The sequence below is a fragment of the Phyllobates terribilis genome, unplaced genomic scaffold, assembly GCF_046119375.1.
Source record: "Phyllobates terribilis strain yellow unplaced genomic scaffold, ASM4611937v1 Scaffold_9__5_contigs__length_417890890, whole genome shotgun sequence".
Taxonomy (NCBI): Eukaryota; Metazoa; Chordata; class Amphibia; order Anura; family Dendrobatidae; genus Phyllobates; species Phyllobates terribilis.
Window position 1 is genome coordinate 310,203,783 of NW_027362769.1, and position 26,481 is coordinate 310,230,263.

General features: G+C 42.1%; 1 protein-coding gene across 1 annotated transcript in view; it reads left to right on the top strand.

Moving 5' to 3' along the window:
• The window catches only part of HSPD1 (heat shock protein family D (Hsp60) member 1), a 182,750-nt gene that overhangs the window by 14,541 nt on the left and 141,728 nt on the right, over nucleotides 1–26,481 (top strand). The window contains exons 3-5 of the mRNA XM_073647951.1: nucleotides 11,159–11,411; nucleotides 14,434–14,516; nucleotides 15,827–15,922. Of these exons, the coding sequence (XP_073504052.1) occupies nucleotides 11,159–11,411; nucleotides 14,434–14,516; nucleotides 15,827–15,922 (432 nt within the window). The remainder of the gene's footprint in view (nucleotides 1–11,158; nucleotides 11,412–14,433; nucleotides 14,517–15,826; nucleotides 15,923–26,481) is intronic.

A 26,481-nucleotide genomic window follows, 5' to 3' on the forward strand; every position in this document is an offset into this window, starting at 1 on the left:
CACTTATTCTTCGGCTGATGCCAGTCTTGGACGGAAGGTCCTGCAGGCGGAAGTTGCCGAAGTCTGACCTAGTCTGTGACTATCTTCTGTTCTCCCACCCAAGGGACTGCTTTGGGACATCCCATGGTCCTGTGTCCCCCAATGAAGCGATAGAGAGAGGGATTTTTGGTACTCACCGTAAAATCTTTCTTGGAGCCTTCATTGGGGGACACAGCACCCTCCCTGTTTTTGGACATATGTCCTGTTGGCCCTGTTGGTCATCTCATTTAGTTTTTCACAGTTGTGCCCCATTGGGAATTACATAGTTGGTTATTTTGTGCTTCTCCTACTGCTCTAGCCACAAACTGGTGAGCTTGGTGCCTGTAGGCGGATGCATACTGCAGAGGAGGAGCCATTTTCCTTTTTTTGCATAGTGTCAACCTCCTAGCGACAGCAGCATACACCCATGGTCCTGTGTCCCCCAATGAAGGCTCCAAGAAAGAGATTTTATGCTGAGTACCAAAAATCCCTCTTTCTGGATCAATTTACCATCCGATATGGCTGTTCTCCCTGTGGACACTGTATAGCGTGTCCGAACGTAGATAGATGCAGTGAATTTGGTGATTCTAGTGGTGTTAAAACTTCTAAAATTAAGAAGTCAATCAATTGCCAAACACTGTATGTGATCTATCATGCCACATGTCAGTATGGCCTAAGGGAACACGTACTGGGGATTAATGCTACAGCGGAACAAACTGAGATTTCCACATTAAAAACCATTCCACGACATTTTAAGCTTAGGTTAGGTTATGTGCCCACGATGCAGAAATGCTGCAGATTTTTCCTGAGCGTTTCTGCATCTCCCTGGCAGAAAAAAACACATGCAGATTTTACATGTGTTTTTTCTGCCAGGTAGAAATGTAAGTGAAGCGTTTTGAACATGTGATTTTAGCATCACTTGGAAAAGTGTTTGACAACTTGGTCACACTATATAAATCCATGCAACCAGTGTGACCAAGTTACGATGCCTCAAATGCAGCATTAATTGTAAAAAATAAATAAAATAAAACAAACCTTATACTCGCTTTCAGATGGCCCCCGGTCTCTTCAGTGATGCATCCCGTATCTTCAGTGGCTCCCGGTGCTCTAAAAAGGACCTTACATGACGTCATTTAGTCATGTGATTGTCACGCGACCATCACCTGACTGCTGACGTCTGTGGTTTCGTGACCCTCACACGACTAAATGACGTGACTGAAGGTCCTTGCAGACCACCGCCAGAAGCCAAGGAGACCGCAGCGCCACTCAGAGGAGACCGGGGGGCACCGGAAAAGTGAGTATGAGGTGTGTGTTTTTTTTTTTTTTTTTTTTTAAATTTTAACTACAGGTACTATGGTACCCGGGTCTGGAGGAGAGTCTCCTTTTATCCAGACCCGGGTACCATCCGCAAATTGGACCGCATATTATCCGCATGTGCACGTGTTGTCATGCAGATGTTATGCGGTCCAATGCAAGTCAATGGCGGCTTAACTGCCTCGATTCCGCAAAATTAATGGTAGTGCTGCGGATTTTTCCGCAATGATGATCCGCAGCGGAAATTTCCGCAGCATGTGCGAAGAACATGCGGATTATCATTGGGGACCATTACAGACCTTCTACCAAGCGTTTAATCATTTCCGCGGCGGAGTTGCTGCTGCAAAACCGGTTAAAAAAATGAATAGTGGGCACGAAGCCTTAAAGGGGTTGTCAGACGAACAAAAGTTAATTTTAATTAATTGTTCTTGGAATGATAAGTTCCACAACTGAATGTATTTAAATAAAATGTTCCTGTACTGTGTAATGGTTGTGTCTGACTGTACAGGAACATGGTCTGATCATACCACTACTGGGTAGGAGAGGAAGCAAAAGAGTATACAGACATTTCAGCAGGGGGTTGTACCTGAATATTTTTTGAGGTCAAACATTGTTTAAAAACAGATAGGGAAATGTTTTACCTCAGAGAAAGAATCAGCTGTGATCCCCTGCTGTAATGTCTGTATACTCTTTTGCCTCCTCCCCTGCCCAGGAGATATGGTATGATCAGACCATGTTCCGTACACAGTCAGACACAGCCATTACACAGGGGAACATTAATAAGATTATCTCAGCACAGGAACTTTTTATTTAAACACATCCAATTGTGGAAATTATTATTAATCCAACATCTATTGATTACAATTCACTTTCGTTCGGGCGAAAAACCCTTTAACCCCTTAAGCCCCGCGGGTGGTTTGCACGTTAATGACCGGGCCAATTTTTACAATTCTGACCACTGTCACTTTATGAGGTAATTACTCTCGAACGCTTCAACGGATCCCCCTGATTCTGAGATTGTTTTTTCGTGACATATTGTACTTCATGATTGTGGAAAAATTTCTTCGATATCACTTGCGTTTATTTGTGAAAAAAACGGAAATTTGGCGAAAATTTTGAAAATTTTGCAATTTTCAAAATTTGAATTTTTAAGCCCTGAAATCAGAGCGATATGTCACACAAAAGAGTTAATAAATAACATTTCCCACATGTCTACTTTACATCAGCACAATTTTGGAACCAAAATTTTTTTTTGTTAGGGAGCTATAAGGGTTAAAAGTTGACCAGCGATTTCTCATTTTTCCAACAAAATTTACAAAACCATTTTTTTAGGGACCACATCACATTTGAAGTCACTTTGAGAGGTCTTTATGACAGAAAATACCCAAAAGTGACACCATTCTAAAAACTGCACCCCTCAAGGTGCTCAAAACCACATTCAAGAACTTTATTAACCCTTCAGGTGCTTCACAGGAATTTTTTGAATGTGGAAGAAAAAAATGAACATTTAACTTTTTTCACAAAAATGTTAATTTAGACCCAATTTTTTTTATTTTCACAGGGGTAACAAGAAAAAATGGACCCCAAAATTTGTTGTGCAATTTCCCCTGGGCACGCAGATACCCAATATTTGGGGAAAAAATACTGTTTGGGCGCACGGCAGGGCTCGGAAGGGAAGGAGCGCTATTTGACTTTTTGATTGTAAAATTTGCTTGAATAATTAGCGGACGCCATGTTGTGTTTGGAGAGCCCATGTGTGCCCAAACTTTGGAGCTCCCCCACAAGTGACCCCATTTTGGAAACTAGACCCCCCAAGGCACCTTTCTAGATGCATAGTGAGCACTTGGAACCCCCAGGTGCTTCACAAATTGATTCGTAACAATGAAAAAGTGAAAAAAAAAAACACTTTTTCATTTTTATGAATCAATTTGTGAAGCACCTGAGTGTTCCAAGTGCTCACAATGCATCTAGATAGGTGCCTTGGGGGGTCTAGTTTCCAAAATGGGGTAACTTGTGGGGGAGCTCCAATGTTTGGGCACACAGCGGCTCTCCAAACGCAACATGGTGTCGCTAACAATTTGAGCCGATTTTCCGTTAAATTTGTTAGAGGACACCATGTTGCATTTAGAGAGTCCCTGTGTGCCCAAACATTGGAGCTCCCCCACAAGTGACCCCATTTTGGAAACTAGACCCCCCAAGGCACCTATCTAGATGCATAGTGAGCACTTGGAACCCCCAGGTGCTTCACAAATTGATTCGTAACAATGAAAAAGTGAAAAAAAAAACACTTTTTCATTTGTATGAATCAATTTGTGAAGCACCTGAGGGTTCCAAGTGCTCAGTATGCATCTAGATAGGTGCCTTGGGTGGTCTAGTTTCCAAAATGGGGTCACTTGTGGGGGAGCTCCAATATTTGGGCACACAGCGGCTCTCTAAATGCAACATGGTGTCCGCTAACAAATTTAACGCAAAATTGGCTCAAATTGTTAGCGACACCATGTTGCGTTTGGAGAGCTGCTGTGTGCCCAAACATTGGAGCTCCCCCACAAGTGACCCCATTTTGGAAACTAGACCCCCCAAGGCACCTATCTAGATGCATAGTGAGCACTTGGAACCCCCAGGTGCTTCACAAATTGATTCGTAACAATGAAAAAGTGAAAAAAAAAACACTTTTTCATTTTTATGAATCAATTTGTGAAGCACCTGGGGGTTCCAACTGCTCACTATGCATCTAGATAGGTGCCTTGGGGGGTCTAGTTTCCAAAATGGGGTCACTTGTGGGGGAGCTCCAATGTTTGGGCACACAGGGACTCTCTAAATGCAACATGGTATCCGCTAACAAATTGAATGGAAAATCGGCTCAAATTGTTAGCGGACACCACATTGCGTTTGGAGAGCTTCTCTGTGCCCAAACTTTGGAGCTCCCCCACAAGTGACCCCATTTTGGAAACTAGACCCCCCAAGGCACCTTTCTAGATGCATAGTGAGCACTTGGAACCCCCAGGTGCTTCACAAATTGATTCGTAATAATGAAAAAGTGAAAAAAAAAACACTTTTTCATTTTTACGAATTAATTTGTGAAGCACCTAGGGGTTCCAAGTGCTCACTATGCATCTAGATAGGTGCCTTGGGGGGTCTAGTTTCCAAAATGGGGTCACTTGTGGAGGAGCTCCAATGTTTGGGCACACAGGGACTCTCCAAATGCAACATGATATCCGCTAACAATTTGAGCCGACAATTTGTTAGCGGATATCATGTTGCATTTGGAGAGTCCCTGTGTGCTCAAACATTGGAGCTCCCCCACAAGTGACCCCATTTTGGAAACTAGACCCCCCAAGGCACCTATCTAGATTCATAGTGAGCACTTGGAACCCCAGGTGCTTCACAAATTGATTCATAAAAATGAAAAAGTGTTTTTTTTTTCACTTTTTCATTTTTACGAATCAATTTGTGAAGCACCTGGGGGTTCCAAGTGCTCACTATGCATCTAGAAAGGTGCCTTGGGGGGTCTAGTTTCCAAAATGGGGTCACTTGTGGGGGAGCTCCAAAGTTTGGGCACAGAGGGGCTCTCCAAACGCAATGTGGTGTCCGCTAACAATTTGAGCCGATTTTCCATTCAATTTGTTAGCGGATACCATGTTGCATTTAGAGAGTCCCTGTGTGCCCAAACATTGGAGCTCCCCCACAAGTGACCCCATTTTGGAAACTAGACCCCCCAAGGCACCTATCTAGATTCATAGTGAGCACTTGGAACCCCAGGTGCTTCACAAATTGATTCATAAAAATGAAAAAGTGTTTTATTTTCACTTTTTCATTTTTACGAATCAATTTGTGAAGCACCTGGGGGTTCTAAGTGCTCACTATGCATCTAGATAGGTGCCTTGGGGGGTCTAGTTTCCAAAATGGGGTCACTTGTGGGGGAGCTCCAATGTTTGGACACACAGGGGCTCTCCAAACGCAACATGGCGTCCGCTAACAATTTGAGCCGATTTTCCATTCAATTTGTTAGCGGACACCATGTCGCGTTTGGAGAGCCCGTGATGTGCCTAAACAGTGGAGCTCCCCCACAAGTGTCCCCATTTTGGAAACTATACCCCTCAAAGATTTTATTAAGGTGTATAGTGAACATTTTGAACCCAGAGGTACGGCACATTATTTGTTTACATTAGGTCATCATATTGAATAAGTTTTCATTATTCTTGAGCGCAAGTGCTCGCTACTTGAGTTTGCATCGGGTACTCAGGTATGCACCATGTACAGCGTGTGCTCGAGTGACATGCTCGAGTCCCTGCTCCGCATGTTTCACGGTTATTAGACACCCAAAAAAAAACATGCGGGGATCGCTCGTGCATGGCAGGCATTCCCCGTAAAGTTTTTTGGCCGCGAAGCATATGGGGCAGAGACTCGAGCATGTCACTCAAATACCCACGATACTAAATGCATACCAGAGCACCCGATGCAAACTCAAGTAGCGAGCACTTGCTCTCAACACTAGTCGCCATATCGTCATCTTTTTTTCTTACTTTTGAAAAAAATCCCAACCCCAGCCCTAACCCTAGCACAACCCTAGCCCCAGCACAACCCTAGCCCCAGCACAACCCTAGCCCCAAACCCAGCCCTAACCCTAGCCCAATCCTAACTCAAGAGTTTATTTTTGACGCCGTTCCTTGTGCGGTATAAGTGATTAGACGACTTTATTCTTCGGGTCGGTGTGATTACAGCAATGCCAGAATCATATGGGGTTTTTATGACTGACAGCTGTCACACACTAAAAGACGCATTTTTTGTAAAATCTAGTTTTTGCATCGCCATATTTTGAGAGCTATAATTTTTCCAAATTTTGGCAGACAGTCATGTGACGGCTCGTTTTTTGCGGGATGACTTGACGTTGTTATTGGTGCCATTTTCAGGCACGTGACATTTTTTGATCGCTTTCTATTCCGATTTTTGGGAGGCAGAATAAACAAAAACCAACAATTCAGGAATTGTTTTTTTTTTTTTTTTTTTATTCTGTTCCGCGTGTGGTAAAATTGATGAGGCAGCTTTACTCTTCGGGTCAGTACGTTTACAGCGGTACCACATTTGTATCATTTTTCTATGTTTTGGCGCTTATACACAATAAAAGCTATTTTATAGAAAAAAATATTTTTTAGTATCGCTTTATTCTGAGAGCTATAACTTTTTTATTTTTCGGCTGATGGAGCTATATGGCGGCTTGTTTTTTGCGGGACGAGATGACGTTTTCAGCGGTATCATTTTTATTTATATGCGTCTTTTTGATCGCGTGTTATTCCACTTTTTGTTTGGCGGTATGGTGATAAAGCATTGTTTTTTGCTTGTTTTTTTTTTTTTTTTTTTTACCGTGTTCACTGAAGGGGTTAACTAGTGGGACAGTTTTATAGGTCAGGTTGTTCCGGACGCGGCGATACCAAATATGTGTACTTTTATTGTTTTTTTTTTATTTTTTTTATAATAATATTTATTGATGGGTACATTATATTTTTATTTTTGGTGTATTATTTTTTTATTTTTTTATAATATTTTTGCACATTTTTTTTTTTTTTTTTTTCCACTTTCACACAGTTTATACACTTTATTACTTTGTCCCACTCTGGGACTTTCACTTTTTTTTTTCTGATCGCCTGCATGGCACAGGAATGGAGCACCATCCCTATGCCATGAAGGCTGTCAGAAGTGCACAGTGTGAAGATTGCTTGGAGATGCACTGCGCATGTCCAAGCAATCTTCCTGCTCTCTGGTGACCCGGATGTTGTCATGACGACATCGGGTCGTCATGGCAACACCCGGGAAGCCTTTGCAGACTGCGCTGGAAGCCGGAAGAGGAGGTGAGTATCGGCGATCACCTCCCCTTGCCCCCGCAATGCCGCGATCGACTTCGATCGACTTCGATCGCAGCATCGCGGGGGTTAATGTGCTGGGAGCGGTGCGTGACCGCTCCCTGCACATTGTCACAGCTGACACCCGGTACTATCAGCTGACACCCGGCGGCGATCGCGCCCGCACAGCCTGTGTGCGCGCGCGATCGCCATGACGTACTAATACGGGTCTGGCTCTTAAGTCCCAGGGCACAGACGCGTATTAGTACGTCAGATGTTATTAAGGGGTTAAACATCAGTGCAATAGCAGTCTGTTGCGGGTGAAAGGAATTGTCAGTGTTGCAGTTGGCATCCGTGGTGGCCATATAGCCAAACACCTGGCCCAACTTGAGGCCAGGTGGATTTAGACTAAATACTGTGTGACATTACTGGAAATGGATTTCAACTGTACGCTGACATTATGTTGAGATCATCCACTATTTATTGATCCTGGGCTGCTCATGTATTGCTATTATCTGTGAGCACCATTTCATATTATATGTCATACAGTGCCTACAAGTAGTATTCAACCCCCTGCAGATTTAGCTGGTTTGATAAGATGCAAATAAGTTAGAGCCTTCAAACTGCAAACGAGAGTAGGTTTTCTGAACAGAAGCATAAATCTTACAAACCAAAAAGTTATGTTGCTCAGTTGAATTTTATTAAATTTTAAACATAAAAGTGTGGGTCAATTATTATACAACCCCTATGTTTAATATTTTGTGGAATAACCCTTGTTTGCAATTACAGCTAATAATCGTCTTTTATAAGACCTGATCAGGCCGGCACAGGTCTGTGGAGTTATCTTGGCCCACTCCTCCATGCAGATCTTCTCCAAGTTATCTAGGTTCTTTGGGTGTCTCATGTGGACTTTATTCTTGAGCTCCTTCCACAAGTTTTCAATTGGGTTAAGGTCAGGAGACTGACTAGGCCACTCCAACACCTTGACTTTTTCCCTCTTGAACCAGGCCTTTGTTTTCTTGGCTGTGTGCTTTGGGTCGTTGTCTTGTTGGAAGATGAAATTACGACCCATCTTAAGATCCTTGATGGAGGAGCGGAGGTTCTTGGCCAAAATCTCCAGGTAGGCCGTGCTATCCATCTTCCCATGGATGCGGACCAGATGGCCAGGCTCCTTGGCAGAGAAACAGCCCCACAGCATGATGCTGCCACCACCATGCTTGACTGTAGGGATGGTATTCTTGGGGTCGTATGCAGTGCCATCCAGTCTCCAAACGTCACGTGTGTGGTTGGCACCAAAGATCTCGATCTTGGTCTCATCAGACCATAGAACCTTGAACCAGTCTGTCTCAGAGTCCTCCAAGTGATCATGAGCAAACTGTAGACGAACCTTGACATGACGCTTTGAAAGTAAAGGTACCTTACGGGCTCGTCTGGAACGGAGACCATTGCGGTGGAGTACGTTACTTATGGTATTGACTGAAACCAATGTCCCCACTGCCATGAGATCTTCCCGGAGCTCCTTCCTTGTTGTCCTTGGGTTAGCCTTGACTCTTCGGACAAGCCTGGCCTCGGCACGGGAGGACACTTTCAAAGGCTGTCCAGGCCATGGAAGGCTAACAGTAGTTCCATAAGCCTTCCACTTACGGATGATTCTCCCAACAGTGGAGACAGGTAGGCCTAACTCCTTGGAAAGGGTTTTGTACCCCTTGCCAGCCTTGTGACCCTCCACGATCTTGTCTCTGATGGCCTTGGAATGCTCCTTTGTCTTTCCCATGTTGACCATGTCGGAGTGCTGTTCACAAGTTTGGGGAGGGTCTTAAATCGTCAGAAAAGGCTGGCAAAAGAGATCTTTAATCCACACATGTGAAGCTCATTATTCTTGGTGCCTGAACTACTTCTTAATACTTTAGGGGGACCAAACAGAATTCTTGTGGTTTGAGGGGTTGAATAATAAATGACACTCTGAATTAACTTTTAACGTTTTCAAAAAAAAAAAAGAAAAAAAAAAACACAAAATTTGCTGCAGTGCATTTCCCACTTCCAGGCTGATCTACAGTACAAATGTCACAATGCCAAGTTAATTCCTCATGTGTCAACCAGCTAAATCTGCAGGGGGTTGAATACTACTTGTAGGCACTGTATATATAGAATGTAATTTTCTATGATTGGTGCTTCCTTATAATGGCTCACTACTTCATATTGATTTTTATTTTGTGCATATACAGCCTTATTGGATGTGTATATATAATGTGTGTGTGTGTGTGTGTGTGTGTGTGTGTGTGTATATACTGAAATAATCCTGGTCTTTTTGAGCTATAGAATTAGTACTGTTTATATACTGACATTATGGTATACATCGTATTGTCCGTTGGTCGGTCGGTCCACTTATATCTCATGTTTCTTATCTAGTGTGTTGTACCACTTATCTCATGCGGTGTTATGTAAACACGTTCCAGCATGCGCTACTGCCTGCCTTTGTACGCATGACCTCCCTGGCCCCTGCATGCTTGCTGACCTGCGCCATCTTCTCCCTATGTTCCTCGGGTTTCCGTGGGTCTGGGTGATGCCATGGCTGCGTGTCCTCGTTGCCATGGTGTCACATGCGTCAGTTCCTGGCGGCGTTAGGTATCTCTGGATATACACAGCCCGTTGCCTAAGCAATGGTTATTGGTCAGCTGATCACCATGTGATTGGATGTGTCACATGACACGCTTTGGCAGGTCCTATTGGTTTGTTGGCCCTATTTATATGACCTTTTGTGACTTGTGTTTTACACCCCTTAAAAGAGGCTTCGCCAAAACATGCGTCAGGGATGGAGCACTGGCGTTTGTTCTTACACAGCAGTCCCAACACTGTTCAGGTAATTTTACTTATTCCCGATATGGGTAGACACTGGAATATATATTTAGATTTGGTGACCGCTAGTTGTATTTTTTGACGCTGGCATATATGAGGACTCCAGAAAGGATTAGATACTTAGGAAAATCGGTTATTAATTATAATATCACCCATGACAGCACCACAACGAGAGAGGGGATCCGCTCTTCCAGGACAGGAAACCTACAGAATAAAAGGGCGAGACCTCCCCACCACCTCAGTTGGTTTCCTGTCCTTGAGGGGGAACCTTGTTAAAACGGCGGCAGAAGAACAAGAGAACATTCCCAGACCTGGGCCGGTCGGTTTCCATCAGCGCAGTGTCTGCTGCGGTTGGCGTCAGGGACCTGGAAGCACAGTTATGGGTGCAAGGGGGCTTGTTCCGTCGGATGGGTGCAAGCAACAGTTGCACCATTACTTTATGGTGGCCTGGCAGCCGCAGGACTCTATCCAGGAAATCGTGCCCTAAGACGCATGTCGGTGAAAAAAGAAGTAGCGGAGACCCATGTCTTCTAACATGGCTACCGTTTTGTACCAGTCTGCGGCCCTGATGTCGAGTGTATCGAAGGGTCCTTGATGGGGGAACCTTAGACAGGCTTACCTGTTGAAGATCCGGATACAACTGAGCTGCACCCCTGCCTGGAGTTGGCAGCTCCAGCTCTGTGTGTCAGTAGAAAAGCTGCTGTGGAACTGCTCCCCTGCCTGGGATCAGCAGCTCCAGCTTTGATCGGCGCATTATTTGAGGGGAGCGGCGCCCCTGCCTGGGTGACATTCCCCAGAATGATTACTACTGAGGTAAGATGTCACCGGAAATTTAATGCTTTAATGCGACCACCGCAACTCCGGTCGCGGTGCTGCATTAAACGTGAGACTTAATAATACGTACTGGTCATTAAGGCCCATGACGCAGAGATGTATTACGCCTCACGTCAAAAAGGGGTTAGACAAACAATTGTTTTATTGAAGGAGATAAAAGGAACCTAAGATCCTACATTCAAGGGGGATAACTGAAAACCTGGATAATGGGCAGAAATATTGTTATGCCTCCTGTACATAGAGCTTATACTGAAAAGTTACGTTGCCTTTTAAATAGTGTTTTTGTTTTTTTTCTTTAGGGAAGAACAGTTATCATTGAACAGAACTGGGGAAGTCCAAAAGTAACTAAAGATGGTGTCACTGTTGCAAAATCTATTGATTTAAAAGACAAGTACAAGAATATTGGTGCTAAGCTGGTTCAAGATGTGGCTAATAACACTAACGAAGAAGCAGGTGATGGCACAACTACAGCAACTGTTCTTGCTAGAGCATTTGCTAAAGAAGGATTTGAAAAAATCAGTAAAGGTGCAAATCCAGTGGAAATTAGAAGGGGTAGGTTTTTTTTTTTTTTTTTTTTTTTTTTTTTTGTGACTTGTTTTACATGATAAATTTATGAGCTCATGTACATATTTCAGTATATTTTCCTGCTATACCCAATACTCTGTAAAGGTGAAGATCAAGAACTTATTTAAAGGGTATCCGGCAGTAGGACCAACTCCCCTAAGCAGTCTATATGGGCATGTAGGTTCTAGGAAGCTGAATATGTGGATACCTTGATATCTTATTGCGGGAAAAAAAAAATCTGTCTTGTATATATTCATTTATTTTACTCACTAATAGAACGCCCTTAATTCCACAGCGCTTTACTACATCATCATCCTATATAAGTAATTTAGCTGTTAAGATCTATGGGTTGGATACAGATCTCCCTGAGCATCTGCCTCCAGGGCTTTTCCGGAGCTCCGTTTGCCACTGTTAACTTATTAAATGCCACTGTTAAACTGTGACAGTGGCATTAACAGCATGCTATTCTTTTCAACCCCCATGACGCGGGGCGCCAGTGGGTTGCTTTAACAGCCGGCGGTTACTTGAAGACCTCTGTGCCGATTATCACAATGCTCCTTTGAAACGCATCCTGTGGCTGGGCTTCAAGGGACACTGTTATTTTTACTATATACAGCAATACTGTATATAGCACAAGCTACAATCACAGGTGAAAGTCCCTAAGAAAATAAAACACGTGGTATTGCTGTGTACATAACTCTGATCTTTCAAAATATAAAAATAAACCTTTTCTGTAAACAGGAAAAAAACTCAACATTCCTAAATTGATTTTGATTGCTATAAAAAGCAACCAAAATGTTCTTATCTATCCTAAAATGATGTAGATAAAAACTTCATCTTGACCCACAAAAAATAAGCCCTAACACATCTTTGTCAAGCAAAAAAATGAAAAACGTTATGGGTCATGGAAAATGGCGACTTTTTTTTTTTTTTTTTTTTGCCACTAAGATAATTGTAAATTTGGGATTGACATATTTGTACAGATGAGGAGAATCCTGTTACAATGTTCAACGTAAAATTCCCCAAAAACAATATCAGCAGTGTGTTGGGTTTTCATTGTGATTTTGCTGCTCTTAAACCCCCCCCTAAGGCGGTTTGCACATTAATGACCAGGCCAATTTTTACAGTTCTGACCACTGTTATTTTGAGGTAATAACTCTCTAAAACTCTTCAACGGATCCCCCTTATTCTGAGAGTTTTTTCGTGACATACAGTGGTGGCCAAAAGTATTGGCACCCCTGCAATTCTGTCAGATAATACTGTTTCTTCCTGAAAATGATTGCAATCACATTCTTTGATGTTATCTTCATTTAATTTGCTTGCAAAGAAAAAACACAAAAGAGAATGAAGTGAAAATCAAATCATGGATCATTTCACACCAAGCTCCAAAAATGGGCCAGACAAAAGTATTGGCACCCTCAGCCTAATACTTGGTTGCACAACCTTTAGCCAAAATAACTGCGAACAACCGCTTCCGGTAACCATCAATGAGTTTCTTACAATGCTCTGCTGGAATTGTAGACCAATCTTCTTTGGCAAACTGCTCCAGGTCCCTGATATTTGAAGGGTGCCTTCTCCAAACTGCCATTTTGAGATCTCTCCACGGGTGTTCTATGGGATTCAGGTCTGGACTCATTGCTGGCCACCTTAGAAGTCTCCAGTGCTTTCTCGCAAACCATTTTATAGTGCTTTTGGAAGTGTGTTTTGGGTCATTGTCCTGCTGGAAGACCCATGACCTCTGAGGGAGACCCAGCTTTCTCACACTGGGCCCTACATTATGCTGTAAAATTTGTTGGTAGTCTTCAGACTTCATAATGCCATGCACACGGTCAAGCAGTCCAGTGCCAGAGGCAGCAAAGCAACTCCAAAACATAAGGGAACCTCCGCCATGTTTGACTGTAGGGACCGTGTTCTTTTCTTTGAATGCCTTTTTTTTTCCTGTACACTCTATGTTGATGTTTTTCCCCAAAAAGCTCTACTTTTGTCTCATCTGACCAGAGAACATTCTTCCAAAACGTTTTAGGCTTTCTCAGGTAAGTTTTGGCAAACTCCAGCCTGGCTTTTTTATGTCTCGGGGTAAGAAGTGGGGTCTTCCTGGGTATCCTACCATACAGTCCCTTTTCATTCAGACGCCGACAGATAGTACGGGTTGACACTGTTGTACCCTCGGACTGCTGGGCAGCTTGAATTTGTTTGGACTTCATACACAGAAGAGGCCCGATCCCACTAGTCTAAGTATCCCCTTCAGCCTGAGCTCCAGCCGCTCTTAAGCACAGTTTACACTGAACAGGCTGCAGCTTTCACACTGTTCTCTGCAGCTCCCACAAATAGACTGCTCAGCTTTCCCAGCGACTCATGCAGTTTCCATTCAGAGAGAGAGAGAGAGACCCCAGAATGTCTCTCTCCCAGCTAAAGCTCACATTTTGGCTGAACACTCACCTGCTTCAGGACATTCAACTTTGCTCCATCCAGCAGACTGACACACCTAATGAACACTGACCCTGATTATAGTAGAAAAACTTGGCAGGTGCTTTTAATCAAATACAGCAGAACTAGGACTTAACTCTGTCCTTCCTGGCTCTGCTACTGTGTGTATGTATGTATCTAGATCGGTGCTCAGCATAAATGATTTTAATCAATATTTCACTGAATACATTGGCTTCCTCCCGATGTTTGTTTTGTCCGAATGAGCAAAGCGGCCGCTGAATGGCTGCACGTTATTCTGTCCCAGGAGAGCTGACACCGCTGGAACAGCGCTTGCTCTGCAGGTGAGTATAGGCGTTATTTAATAAAGGGTGGTCGAAGTGGTCACCTGGCAACTTGTTAGTCGGCTGCTTCCTCATGGAGAACATGAGCACTCAGCTGACCATTCCTGTGTATTGGAGTGCTGGCTGAGTTGGCTGTCAGCTAAATTATGCTTCGGCTGATCGATCAGCTGACAGCCATCTAATGTGTATGGCCAGCCTTAGACTCCTAGCTATATAAATGATGTGTTTATTGTTGTATGCAGGTGTGATGATGTCAGTTGACATAGTCATTGAAGAGCTGAAGAAACTATCAAAACCAGTTACAACCCCCGAGGAGATTGCACAAGTTAGTAGCTTGCTATAATATTAGTAAAATCCATACAGGAACTCGCTTATTAATTTTAATTTAAAGAATATTTTAATTTCTATTTCATAAATCAATATTACACATGAACATAAGAGACTTTGTAATGTAACTTTTATGATCGAAATCTGCTTCTTCCTCTTCCAGGATTGATCTTTCACTCCCAATTAATGGGTAAAATTTGTAGTTAATGAAGACAGATTTTCATATTGTTGAAATAAGAGATGAATGTGTGCATATTTAATTATATGGAGAGGAGGAGGGAGAACCTGAAGGCAGACAGACATACTCCTGCAAGTTGAAATTACAGTTACTGTTCTTCATAGAACTTTTTGAGCACCAACCGTCATCTCAGATCTCCGTAACAGGAAAATCAGTATTTGCTGAAATAAAACTTTTTTTTTTTTTTTTTCACCCCTGAATTTTTAGAATGAAATAATGTCGGAAGAGGGTGGAAGCGGATTTCTCTAATAAGATATTATAAAGTTTCTTATTTACACCTCTACTAATTTTTGGGGAAAAATTTAACTGACTGTTACTCTTTAAGCTACTATTAAGAGATTGTGTAATTACATGAGTTTTGGGTGCTGCCATGTGGTTGAAACTTGGCCAGTCTTGTGTACAGGATAATTTTATTTTGCAGGTTTCATTTGACTGCTGTCAGCTCAAGTAGAAGATGGTTATTGTTGGCCATGCTTTACACTTCTTTTTGTTTTAAATGCACATTAAAGATTATTTTGTCTTTAAGAGCGTCACATATCAAGGGGATAAATAATAATTTCCAGATTACAGTTAGCTCACGAACCCCTTTCTTACTCCTGTGGCTGGTGAATGACAGGAGTAAGCTGATTGCATACACATGCTGCTGCTGCTCCATTTTAAATGTACCAGATAGATGGAGACTGCAGGTTACTGGCCTAGAACTGTTGATCACTGCCCTATAGACATGTAATGGAGTGACAGTGAGCATGACTGATTAGGGTGCTTTCACACTGTTCTTGCCCCGTTTGTTGGTCCCATAGGGGCTTGTATCCAAACTCTCTGTAAAATGGAAATCAGAGTATGCGCCGAATGGGCCGTAGACTATAAATGTCCTGACAGAGCGAACGTGCTCTGATGTGCATCATTTTTGTGCGTGTACATTTAGTGGAGATGGACACCCAGGCGCAGTCTATTATCACACTCCTGACTCCAGCATGTCCCCTCATCAAGGGGCCATTATGTCTAACATGGGTCTTTCATTTCAACTCTTTTTTTTTTTTTTTTATAAGAGTTTTTTTTTTTCTATACAGGTTGCAACAATATCTGCTAATGGAGATCAAGAAATTGGCAAAATAATTTCAGATGCTATGAAAAAAGTTGGTCGTAAAGGAGTTATAACTGTCAAGGTATATGTACTGCTTTATCTGGGGAAGGAAAAACATTGTAAAGATTCTTTTAGGTCTACTTACTGTGTATAAGCTGCTACAATAAGTTCCTGTTCACATCTTGTTCAAGCTCTTCATAAATCCGGAGCTTTTGCTTAGTGGCACGCATTAATCTTACTCCAGTCTCTGGTGTAGTTAAGGTTACAAATAATCATGAATTAGACAAACGATGGCGTCATGTCCCCATTGCGCCCATTTTGGCAGAGTTGGGAGAAACTGGCGTGAAAATGGCAATTATTTTAAGAAATTGCAAGAGGCAAATAAACCCTTAATAAAGATTACTATAAAAGGTAAATCTTTATTTAAATTACTTATTAGTAATTAACGTGCAAATTTAAAAACACGCTGGTTATGGTAGTCATACAGTTATGGCCAAAAGTTTTGAGAATGACACCAAAATTATGTTTTCACATGATCTGCTGGCCTCTGGTTTTTATTAGTGTTTGTCTGATGTTTATTTCACATACAGAAATATAATTGCAATCATATTATGAGTACCAATAGGTTATATTGACAGTTAGAATGAGTTAATGCAGCAAGTCAATATTTGCAGTGTTGGCCCTTCTTCTTCAAGACCTCTGTAATTCTCCCTGGCATGCTCTCAATCAACTTTTGGACCAAATCCTGACTGATAGCAGTCCATTCTTGCATAATCAATGCTTGCATTTTGCCAGAATTTGTTGGTTTTTGTTTGTCCACCTGTCTCTTGATGATTGACCACAAGTTCTCAATGGGATTAAGATCTGGGGAGTTTCCAGGCCATGGACCCAAAATCTCTGTTTTGTTCCATGAGCCATTTAGTTATTACCTTTGCTTTATGGCAAGGTGCTCCATCATGCTGGAAAAGGCATTGTTGGGCGCCAAACTGCTCTTGGACGGTTGGGAGAAGTTGCTCTTGGAGGACATTCTGGTACCATTCTTTATTCATGGCTGTGTTTTTAGGCAAGACTGTGAGTGAGCCGATTCCCTTGGCCAAGAAGCAACCCCACACATGAATGGTTTCAGGATGCTTTACAGTTGGCATGAGACAAGACTGGTGGTAGCGCTCACCTCTTCTTCTCCGAATAAGCTGTTTTCCAGATGTCCCAAACAATCGAAAAGGGGATTCATCAGAGAAAATGACTTTGCCCCAGTCCTCAGCAGTCCACTCCCTGTACCTTTTGCAGAATATCAGTCAGTCCCTGATGTTTTTTCTGGAGAGAAGTGGCTTCTTTGCTGCCCTCCTTGAAACCAGCCCTTGCTCAAAGAGTCTCCGCCTCAGTGCGTGCAGAAGCACTCACACCAGCCTGCTGCCATTCCTGAGCAAGCTCGGCACTGCTGGTAGTCCGATCCAGCAGCTGAAACAGTTTTAAGATACGGTCCAGGCGCTTGCTGGTCTTTCTTGGTGCCCTGGAGCCTTTTTGACAACAATGGAAGCTCTCTCCTTGAAGTTCTTGATGATGCGATAGATTGTTGACTGAGGTGCAATCTTTGTAGCTGCGATACTCTTCCCTGTTAGGCCATTTTTGTGCTGTGCAATGATTACTGCACGTGTTTCTTTAGAGATAACCATGGTTAACTGAAGAGAAACAATGATACCAAGAACCAGCCTCCTTTTAAAGTGTCCAGTGATGTCATTCTTACTTTATCATGACTGATCGCCAGCCCTGCCCTCATCAACACCCACACCTGTGTTAATGGATCAATCACTAAAACGATGTTAGCTGCTCCTTTTAAGGCAGGACTGCAATGATGTTGAAATGTGTTTTGGGGGTTAAAGTTCATTTTCTGGGCAAATATTGACTTTGCAAGTACAGTAATTGCTGTGAAGCTGATGACTCTTTGACATTCAGGAGTATATGCAAATTGCCATTACAAAAAATGAAGCAGTAAACTTTGGAAAAATTACCATTTGTCTCATTCTCAATACTTTTGGCCATGACTGTACACTACGGGGATAAAGGTGCGCGGTCGGAAAAAGTGAGGCGTGTGCAGGAGTGGTGAGCCATCACTACTAGGATACCAGATTCAGACTCCTAAGTCCACGAGGGGAATTACAACCAATCAGTGTGAACCAGTTACTCCTGGGATACAATTACCCCAGTTACACACTCAGGCACCATGTTGCAGACTGAGAACTATAGTTAATTACTGCTGGGGTACAGTTTTCCAGACTCTGCCTCACCCCCTACAAATGATTTTGTCAAATACTAGTGGAGTGATGAATGAGTCTGGGTAACTGTACCCCAGCAGTGCTTAACTATAGTTTACTCGCTCAGACACTATATAGTGATTATCGGGATAATTGTATTCCAAGAGTAACTGGTTCACACTGGTTGTAATCCCCCAGTTGACAAAGGAGTCGAAGTCTGAATGTGGTATCCCAGTAGTAATGGCTCACCAGTCCTCCACACGCCTCACCCTTTCTGACCGAGTATCTTTACGCCCGTAGTGTATGACTACCATAACCAGTGTGTTTCCACTGTATAGGCACATCAGGGGCTCTTGAAACACGACATGACACCTGCAAACCATTCCATCAAAGTCTGTGTTCCAAACTGCCACGCCTTCTTTTCTGAGCACTGTCGTGCGCCCAAGCAGTGGTTTTCCCCCACATATGGGTTATCTTCATACTCAGGAGAAAATGGAACCCAAAATTTGTTGTGCAATTTCTCCTGTTACCCTTGTGAAAAGTCAATGTCACTTCCTGTTGCCTGCGCAATAGAACCCTGCGGCGCAGTGCACAGATTCTGGGGCCGGGAAGAAGCAAAGCGTGCTCTGTGAGCGGTGCTCTGCGCATGCCCGGGAAGTCAGGGAAAATAGGGCATGTCACAGGGCCCGGAGATGTGCAGGGGAGGGGGAGAATATGATAAATAAGCATATAGGCGGGGGCTTGGGGGATTAATAAACAGATAGGCGAGGAATGCTTGGCGTCAAGCCTGCACAAAACAGAATTGATAAAAACACTTTTCTTTGCAATCAAACCTCTACTGTGGGCCATACAGGTATGTATAGATTTACTTTTCTATAACCTGTATACCCATAGTAGAGTTCTGATCTCACCCAGTGGGTGACAGATTCCCTGTAAGGCAAGTGACAAACACTGCAGGGGCTTCAAATAGCTGTGCGTCCTCCCCGACGCGTGTTTTGGACCAGCCTTCCATCAGAGGGCATCACAGGGGTGATTGTTAAGAATTTAAAAAAGCATGAAGCCTGTTTAACCAACAGTTACTGCAGACCAGAAGTGACACAAGTGTCACCATGGCAATATATGTGGTATAGTACATACTATATTTATACAGTTTCTTTGATGTTCTGATATTGTTTATACTATTGCTCCTACCCAGTGCGACCCCTGCACACTCATTCAGATTGCACGTGAGCTTTCGTATTTCCTATATGTCTGTATAATTTTATTTAACTTTTCTATATTTATAACATTTGAATGGACTTCTTGGCTCGTCTGTTTACGTTCTCTACCTTTCCCCCTTCCCTCATGGATGGTATGAGAACCGTCATCAGGGTGGAAATGAAGAAATCTCTAAAAGGGATTAAAGCCAGCGCTTCAACAAGAGATGCTAGCGTTAACTTTAGCTCAGGGGATGAGAGAGCATATGGAGAGATCGGCGGTTACTATGCAGATGCTTAATCATCATTTTTATCCTCCACCGACAGCAGTGTAAATCCAACTTGTTTCCCGGCAGAAGATCCAAGTAAACTAATGCAGGCTGTCAGGGCAACACTGAAGGTAGAGGAAGTTGTCAGCAGGATTGTGCTTAGTAAATCACATACACTGTCAGGTGGGTGCTGTTACACTGAGTAAAATGATACCTTTGTTGCGGAAATCCGTCCAGTGGTTTTTATAATCTTTACTCTCATTTCTGACATAATGATATGCATGTGCTCTTCTTTTGTAAACATGTATTCCTATCTCTGACTTCTGACAATTCACTGTGCTTTTAGTGACCTGCCTACTATTTTAAATACTGCTTGTGAAATTACACAAAGATTATAAAAGAACCACTGGATGGATTTCCTCAACAAAGGTATCATTTTACTCAGTGTAACAGCACCCACTTGACAGTGTATGTGGTTTACTAAGTGCAAACCTGCTGACAGGTTTGCTTTTTAAGGAGCCAAAATCCATGCAAGATCTAATGTTCAGAGATCTCGATGTATTGATGTTTTCCTGTACATAAATACATAACCTGACCAATTAGAGTGGAAGATGCCAGACTGTTTTTTTTTTTTTGTTTGTTTGTTTGTTTTTATCCTAAAAGAAAATACCCCTTTGAAACAGAAGATTCAGAAATCTGAACTAACTTACACAAGATTGACGTGGCTGTGTGCAAGGTGTGTCCCATAATACGGCACTCCTGTTCGATGATGTAGGACGTCTTAAGGACCCACATGATTTTAAAGTGCAGAGCTTCCTAAAGAAGCCTTGGAATCTGGGGCAGCAGCTGCGGACTCAAAGAAAGGGTTCTCACAATCTAGTGCCCTAAAATTTTAAGACCTTTTCATCCATCAAGAAAAGAGGCTCTCAAGCAAAAAGACACCAGATGGAATAAAGGGAAGACCTCACAAGGGGACAGTGTGTTGTTTTTTTTTTTTTTTTTTTTTTTTTTTTTTTTTTTCTTTTCTCTCCAGGGTTCCACAAAAAAAAAAAAAAAAAAAAAAATAAATCAGGGAGACAATGACTCCAGGCTCCAGGTAGGTGGAAGGCTGAGTCAGTTTCCTCCTGCCTGGGAAAGGATTTCCCTAAGCCCATGGATATTAGACACCCTAGGGAAGGGCTAAAACTAGAATTTCTTGCTCGTTCCCCGGAAACATTTTCGATCGCAAAATATCATTGTTCAGGGGCAAATCTAAAGATCCCGGAGAGGGAGATAGTGTTGTTTATAGAAAAAGGGGGGAAAAAAAAAATGGGTGGTAACTTGCGTCCCAAGAGGGGAAGAAAGCAAAGGGTTCTACAGTCCCCTATTCCTAAGGAAAAAAATAGACCAATCGTTCAGGACAATCAAACCTAAAAGGTCTAATTCCATTTTAGTGCCAAAATACTTCAAAATGGAAGCTATTGAATCACCATTAAAACTGTTTCCAGGATGTTTTATGGCCACTATAGACATCCAAGATGCTTATTACTATGTGCATATTTATTAAAGCCATCAAAAATACACCCAGGGTGGCAGTCAACCTACCGGGACATTTAACACACTTACAATTCCAGGTTCTCCCCTTTTGGCCTATCTATGGCCCCAAGAGCGTTCACAAAGATGGTATCAGAAATGTCCGCTAAAAAACGTCATAAGAGATGTCATATAAGAGATAGAGACATTTTATTCATACCGTACTTAGGCTGTGTGCCCACGATGCGTTTTTTAAGCGTTTCCGCAGCGGCAGAAACGCTTAAAAAAAATGCATGGTAGAAGGCCTGCCATGTTCCCCAATGATTATCCTCATGTGCTGTGCACATGCTGCGGAAATTTCCACTGCGGATTATCATTGTGGGAAAAAAAAACCTCAGCACTACCAATTATTTTGCGGAAGTGCTGCGCTTTCGCCGCCATTGACTTGCATTAGAACGCATGGATTACGAATCACTGTAGATGCGCATTCCATGCGTTCTAATGTGCGGATGGTACCCAGGTCTAGAGAAGAGGATACTCTCCTCCGGATCAAGACTGCGGGGGCCATCGGAGGAGAATATATATATATATATATATATATATATATATATATATATATATATATATATATATATATATATATATATATATATATATATATATATATATATATATATATATATATATATATATATATATATATATATATATATATATATATATATATAATATATATATACGCCGTTTGCATGGATTTATATAGTGTGACCAAGTTGACAAGCACTTTTCCAAGTGATGCTAAAATCGCTTGGTAAGTGCTTGTCAACCCGCATGCAGAAATGCAAGTGGAGAATGCTTCGCTTCCGCATGTCCTGAGCATTTCTGCATCGTGGGCACATAGCCTTAGACCAGGGTTCCCCAACTCCAGTCCTCAAGGCCCACCAACAGGTCATGTTTTCAGGATTTCCTTAGTATTGCACAGGTGATAATTACATCACCTGCACAGGCAATAGTTACATCACCTGTGCAATACTAAGGAAATCCTGAAAACATGACCTGTTGGTGGGCCTTGAGGACTGGAGTTGGGGAACCCTGCCTTAGACGACTTCCTCATTTTGGGGAAATCTGAAGCAGAGTGCAAGCAAGTGGTGTAACAAGTCAGGGAGATACTATACTCCCTAGGATGGATAATAAACTTAAAATCAAATAAAACCGGATCTGCAACAGATTTTTTTTTTAGGAGTGCTGTTAGATTCAAAAAGATAAGCTTCTTTCATCTCGGAAGAAAGAAGAGGAAAGTGTGGAGATCAGTTTTTGATCAAAAATTTGGTGACTATCCTAATAATGGCTACGTCAGTCCTAGGGGCCTTAATGTCTTGCGTCCCTGCCGTGACCTGGGCAAGGTTCTACTTCAGAACCCTTCTATGTTCAGACGCGTGTTGTTTTTTTGTTTTGTTTTTTTTCTCTGCACCTAAATCTGCTGCAAAACTGCTGACAACTTTTTTCTGTCAGGAAAAACGGCTGCATCAAAAATGCAGGTTTTCCTTTGTTTTTTTTATGCATTTTTACTGCTTTTTTTCACTGACCTTCTGTCTCTATTTAGCCATGTACATAAAGTTCTGTGAAAAAAAAGAATCCCATTCTATTTTGCCATCAAAAATGCAGGTGCTTTTTGCTGCGTATTTGGTTTGTTTTTGCAGCGTGTTTTTCACCACCCATTACTTCCTATGGGCAAAAAAACGCTGAATGAAGTGATATGCTCTATTTTCCAAAAAGACAACCAAGGTAGAAAATACTCAGCAAACATAAAGCAACATGTGTGAACAGAGAATTCTGGTTTCTCATAACCTTTGCTGGTACTGCTAGACGCAGCTGAAAATTTGCAAATAAATCTACTGCAAAATACGCAGCACAAACAGCAAAACATGTGTGAACATAGCCTTAGACAAAAGGATCATTTTCTCAGGAAAGTAAAACAATCTATAAGATGGTGGCAACACGAGACAAATTTGTCTTGGAGTTGCATGGGAAATCCCATATCCATGAAGTAATCACCACTGACAAGTACTTTTTCCTGGGGAGAACACACAGAGGGATAAATTCTTCAAGGTGGGTGGCCTGAGGTTTTATTAGATTCATCCTCCAACAAAAAAGGGCTAGCAGCAATCAGTCTGGCACTACCAGAAATCCTGCTAGATATGAAGGACCACCATGTAAAAGTTCTGTCTTACAACAAAACAGCAGTGACATATGTAAACAAACGAGGCATGAGGTCAAGAGATCTCATGATAGAAGCAGGCAAGATAATAACCTTAGTAGAAGAAAACTTAGTCAATATTAACAGGTTACCTAAAGGGGAAAAAGAAACGTCGAGGCAGATTACCTCATTCATCACCTGATGGACCAGGACGAGTGGTGTTTAAACTCGGGTATTTAAAAAAAAAAAAAAAAAAAAAAAAAATCGTCAATTGCTGGGGTGAGCTCTAAATAGACTTGTGTGAACACACATCAATCAAACAATCCAGGAAGCTTTTTCTCCTTGAATCCAAAAGACCGTTCCTACGGAGTTGTCGCCCTTCTCTACAGATGGCTGAAGAAGCTAGTTTATGCCTTTCCCCCAATCTTCTTAATCCCGATAGTTCTCAGTAAAATAGCGCGCTTCTGGCCCAGGAGAACTTGGTTCACCTGGCTTCTTCGATTGATTGTGGGAGTGAGTACCAAGGGTGCTAGGGACCCATGTTACATACCAGTGTGAGGGGTCTTCATTTTTTCGGTGTGACTTGAGCGGAAGCCTCTAGCGGCTAGAGTTTTCTCAGAAAAGTAAATCTCCACTCTTATGAAATATAGGAAAAAAAAAATTGTCAGATTTTCATTATAGAATATGTGGAAAGTTCTTAACTTTTCAGGGGCACACCTGTTAGGTTCCCTAGAATTTTTTCAAAGAGTGGAAGATGGAATTGAAAGTGTACTCTTAAAGTCTACACTGCAACACTGGGGGCTCTCTTTGACCAGAAAATTGCTGAACTCCCCTTAATAGTTACATTTTTTAGACCTGTCAGTCGCTCTGAGATAACCCCTCAATCCACAACTGCTCCTTGGGACCTAAACTTGGTCTTAAAAGCCGTAGTCCCTATTTGATTGCTTTATTAAGGTTTTGTCTCTGAAAACTGCCTTTCTGGAGGCCCTTACATATACTAGAATGGTGGGGGAACTGCAACCAACCCTTTACTCGTTTTTCACCTGGTCATACTTAGCCCTGACCCAGACTTCCTCCCCAAGGTAGTAACAACCTTTCACAGATCCTAGAAGATGGTTTTACCATCATTCTGTAATAACCCTAAAAATGAGGGAGAAAGAGCGTGTCACACCCTGGATGTTTGGTTGACTCTAAATATTTAAAGTGGCATCCCATGAGAGTTCAGAAATTTTACCTCCCTGTTTGTCCTCTATCACGGACCCAGGAGAGGCCAGATGGGTCAGGACAGGGATTGCTCTGACATACACTTACGGAGGTTCTCTCTACACTTGAATTGAACATGATAAAGCTAGCAGCTATTGCCCATGTGCTGTCCTGCTTAGACATAGTTCTGGAATGTGCACTATCCTCAGGAGATGTTTCTTCCACTTTAGGGATGATTTCTTCTTGCAGCAGAGGAAAGCCATGGGGTCTGATGTAGCCCCCACGTATGCTAACATCTCCATGGCTGTCTTTGAGGACAGGTACATGTACAGGTACACCTTGTGCCGACAGGTCCAAAACATTTTTTTGAGAATAGACGCCATCAATCAGTTAAGGTTCAGAGTTATAGATAGTGTACCTATACAGCGGAGAGGGGGTCGATAGATTAAGATGGCTGAAGAAAAAGCTACGTTGGATAGTCTTCAACCAGAGGGTCTTAATATCAAATATAATATTATGAAGTGTATATTTTAATTGTGGATGAGATTGGTTTTGTTCTGTCTTCTCCAGTGTATAGTATTTTTATTAAATTTTGTGTTCTAGATTATTATGGGACTGCAGAGTGAGGGGTTTGAATAAGGGTTCTTCATACGTGTGATGTATTTGCTGCTCTTGGTTTCCCCCTCTCCATTTTCACCCCCCACCACGTTTTATTTTCTCTTTTCATCCTCTTCCATTTTTTTTGCGCTTTTTTTATTTTGTTTGTTTGTTTTTCACTTTTCTCCCTCTGGGTTTCTGTTTATGGATCAATGATTGTGTGGTCTATTTTATAGTTGTTGTTTTTACAGTGCTGGGTCATGTGACCATCCTCTCCATAGTGCCGCAATGCGGCAACTGTATTGGTTACATATGATTATCTCGTATGACTTCTGTGGTCCTGCGCGCTCTGTCTCCATGGCCATCTAATGCAGAAATATTATTGGCCAACAATGACCATGTCATTGGGCTGGCGATGAAGTGATCTGGGCTTGGTGACGTTAGGAAGCTAGGCTAATGTGCAGTGCCTAGCCCAGAATTGGGCGGCACCCGCGCATACGCTCTTGCATACTTTTGGCTGCTTCGCTGCACCTGTGATTTTAATTTTTTTTTATATATATATATATATATATATATATATATATATATATATATATATATATATATATATATATATATATATATATATATATATATATATATATATATATATATATATATATATATATATATATATATATATAAAGTTGCGCGCATTACTGGACTTGCTGAATGAATTGGAGGTACTCTTACTAGGACAACGACAATTATCAGATATGATTGGGAGATCGGGCTATTGTCTTTTTCCTATTTTTAGTACTCAGATGTTAACCCTTTCACGACATGCACCGTACATGTACTGTGCATGTCGGGTCTCACCCTTTTGGAGCGGGCTCCAGTGCGGATTCCGCACCTTTCCAGGCAAATGACAGCTGATTTGTACAGCTGTCATGTGCCCCTAACAGCCGCAGGTGGAATCGCGATCCAGAAACACAGGGGAGATGGGTAGGCACAGCTAAAGATAAATATAGAGGGGTGCTACAGTAACCCAACATGGAGTTATAGCATAATACTTGAAGAAAGACGCAGGGTAATATAGAGACTGCACACCCAAGATAGAAAATTATCAAAAAACTTTATTGGAACAATATGAACGACCACAGACACAAAAAATAACATTTAAAAATAGGCAAAACATTGCACTAAACAATCACAAATTAGGGTTTAGGTATAATAACCAAAGTGGAAGAACCCCTTTAAGCTGCAGGTAAGTGAAGCACTATATCCCAGAGTGTAAAACACCCAGGCATGCCAAAGTACTATAGGCTAATAATTAAAATACAAGCAAGGGAGTGAATATAAATATTAACTATGATGGAATGCTCCCTTGAAGGGCAGAATATTGTAGCCTTGGTGAACAAGATGGTAGTAAAATA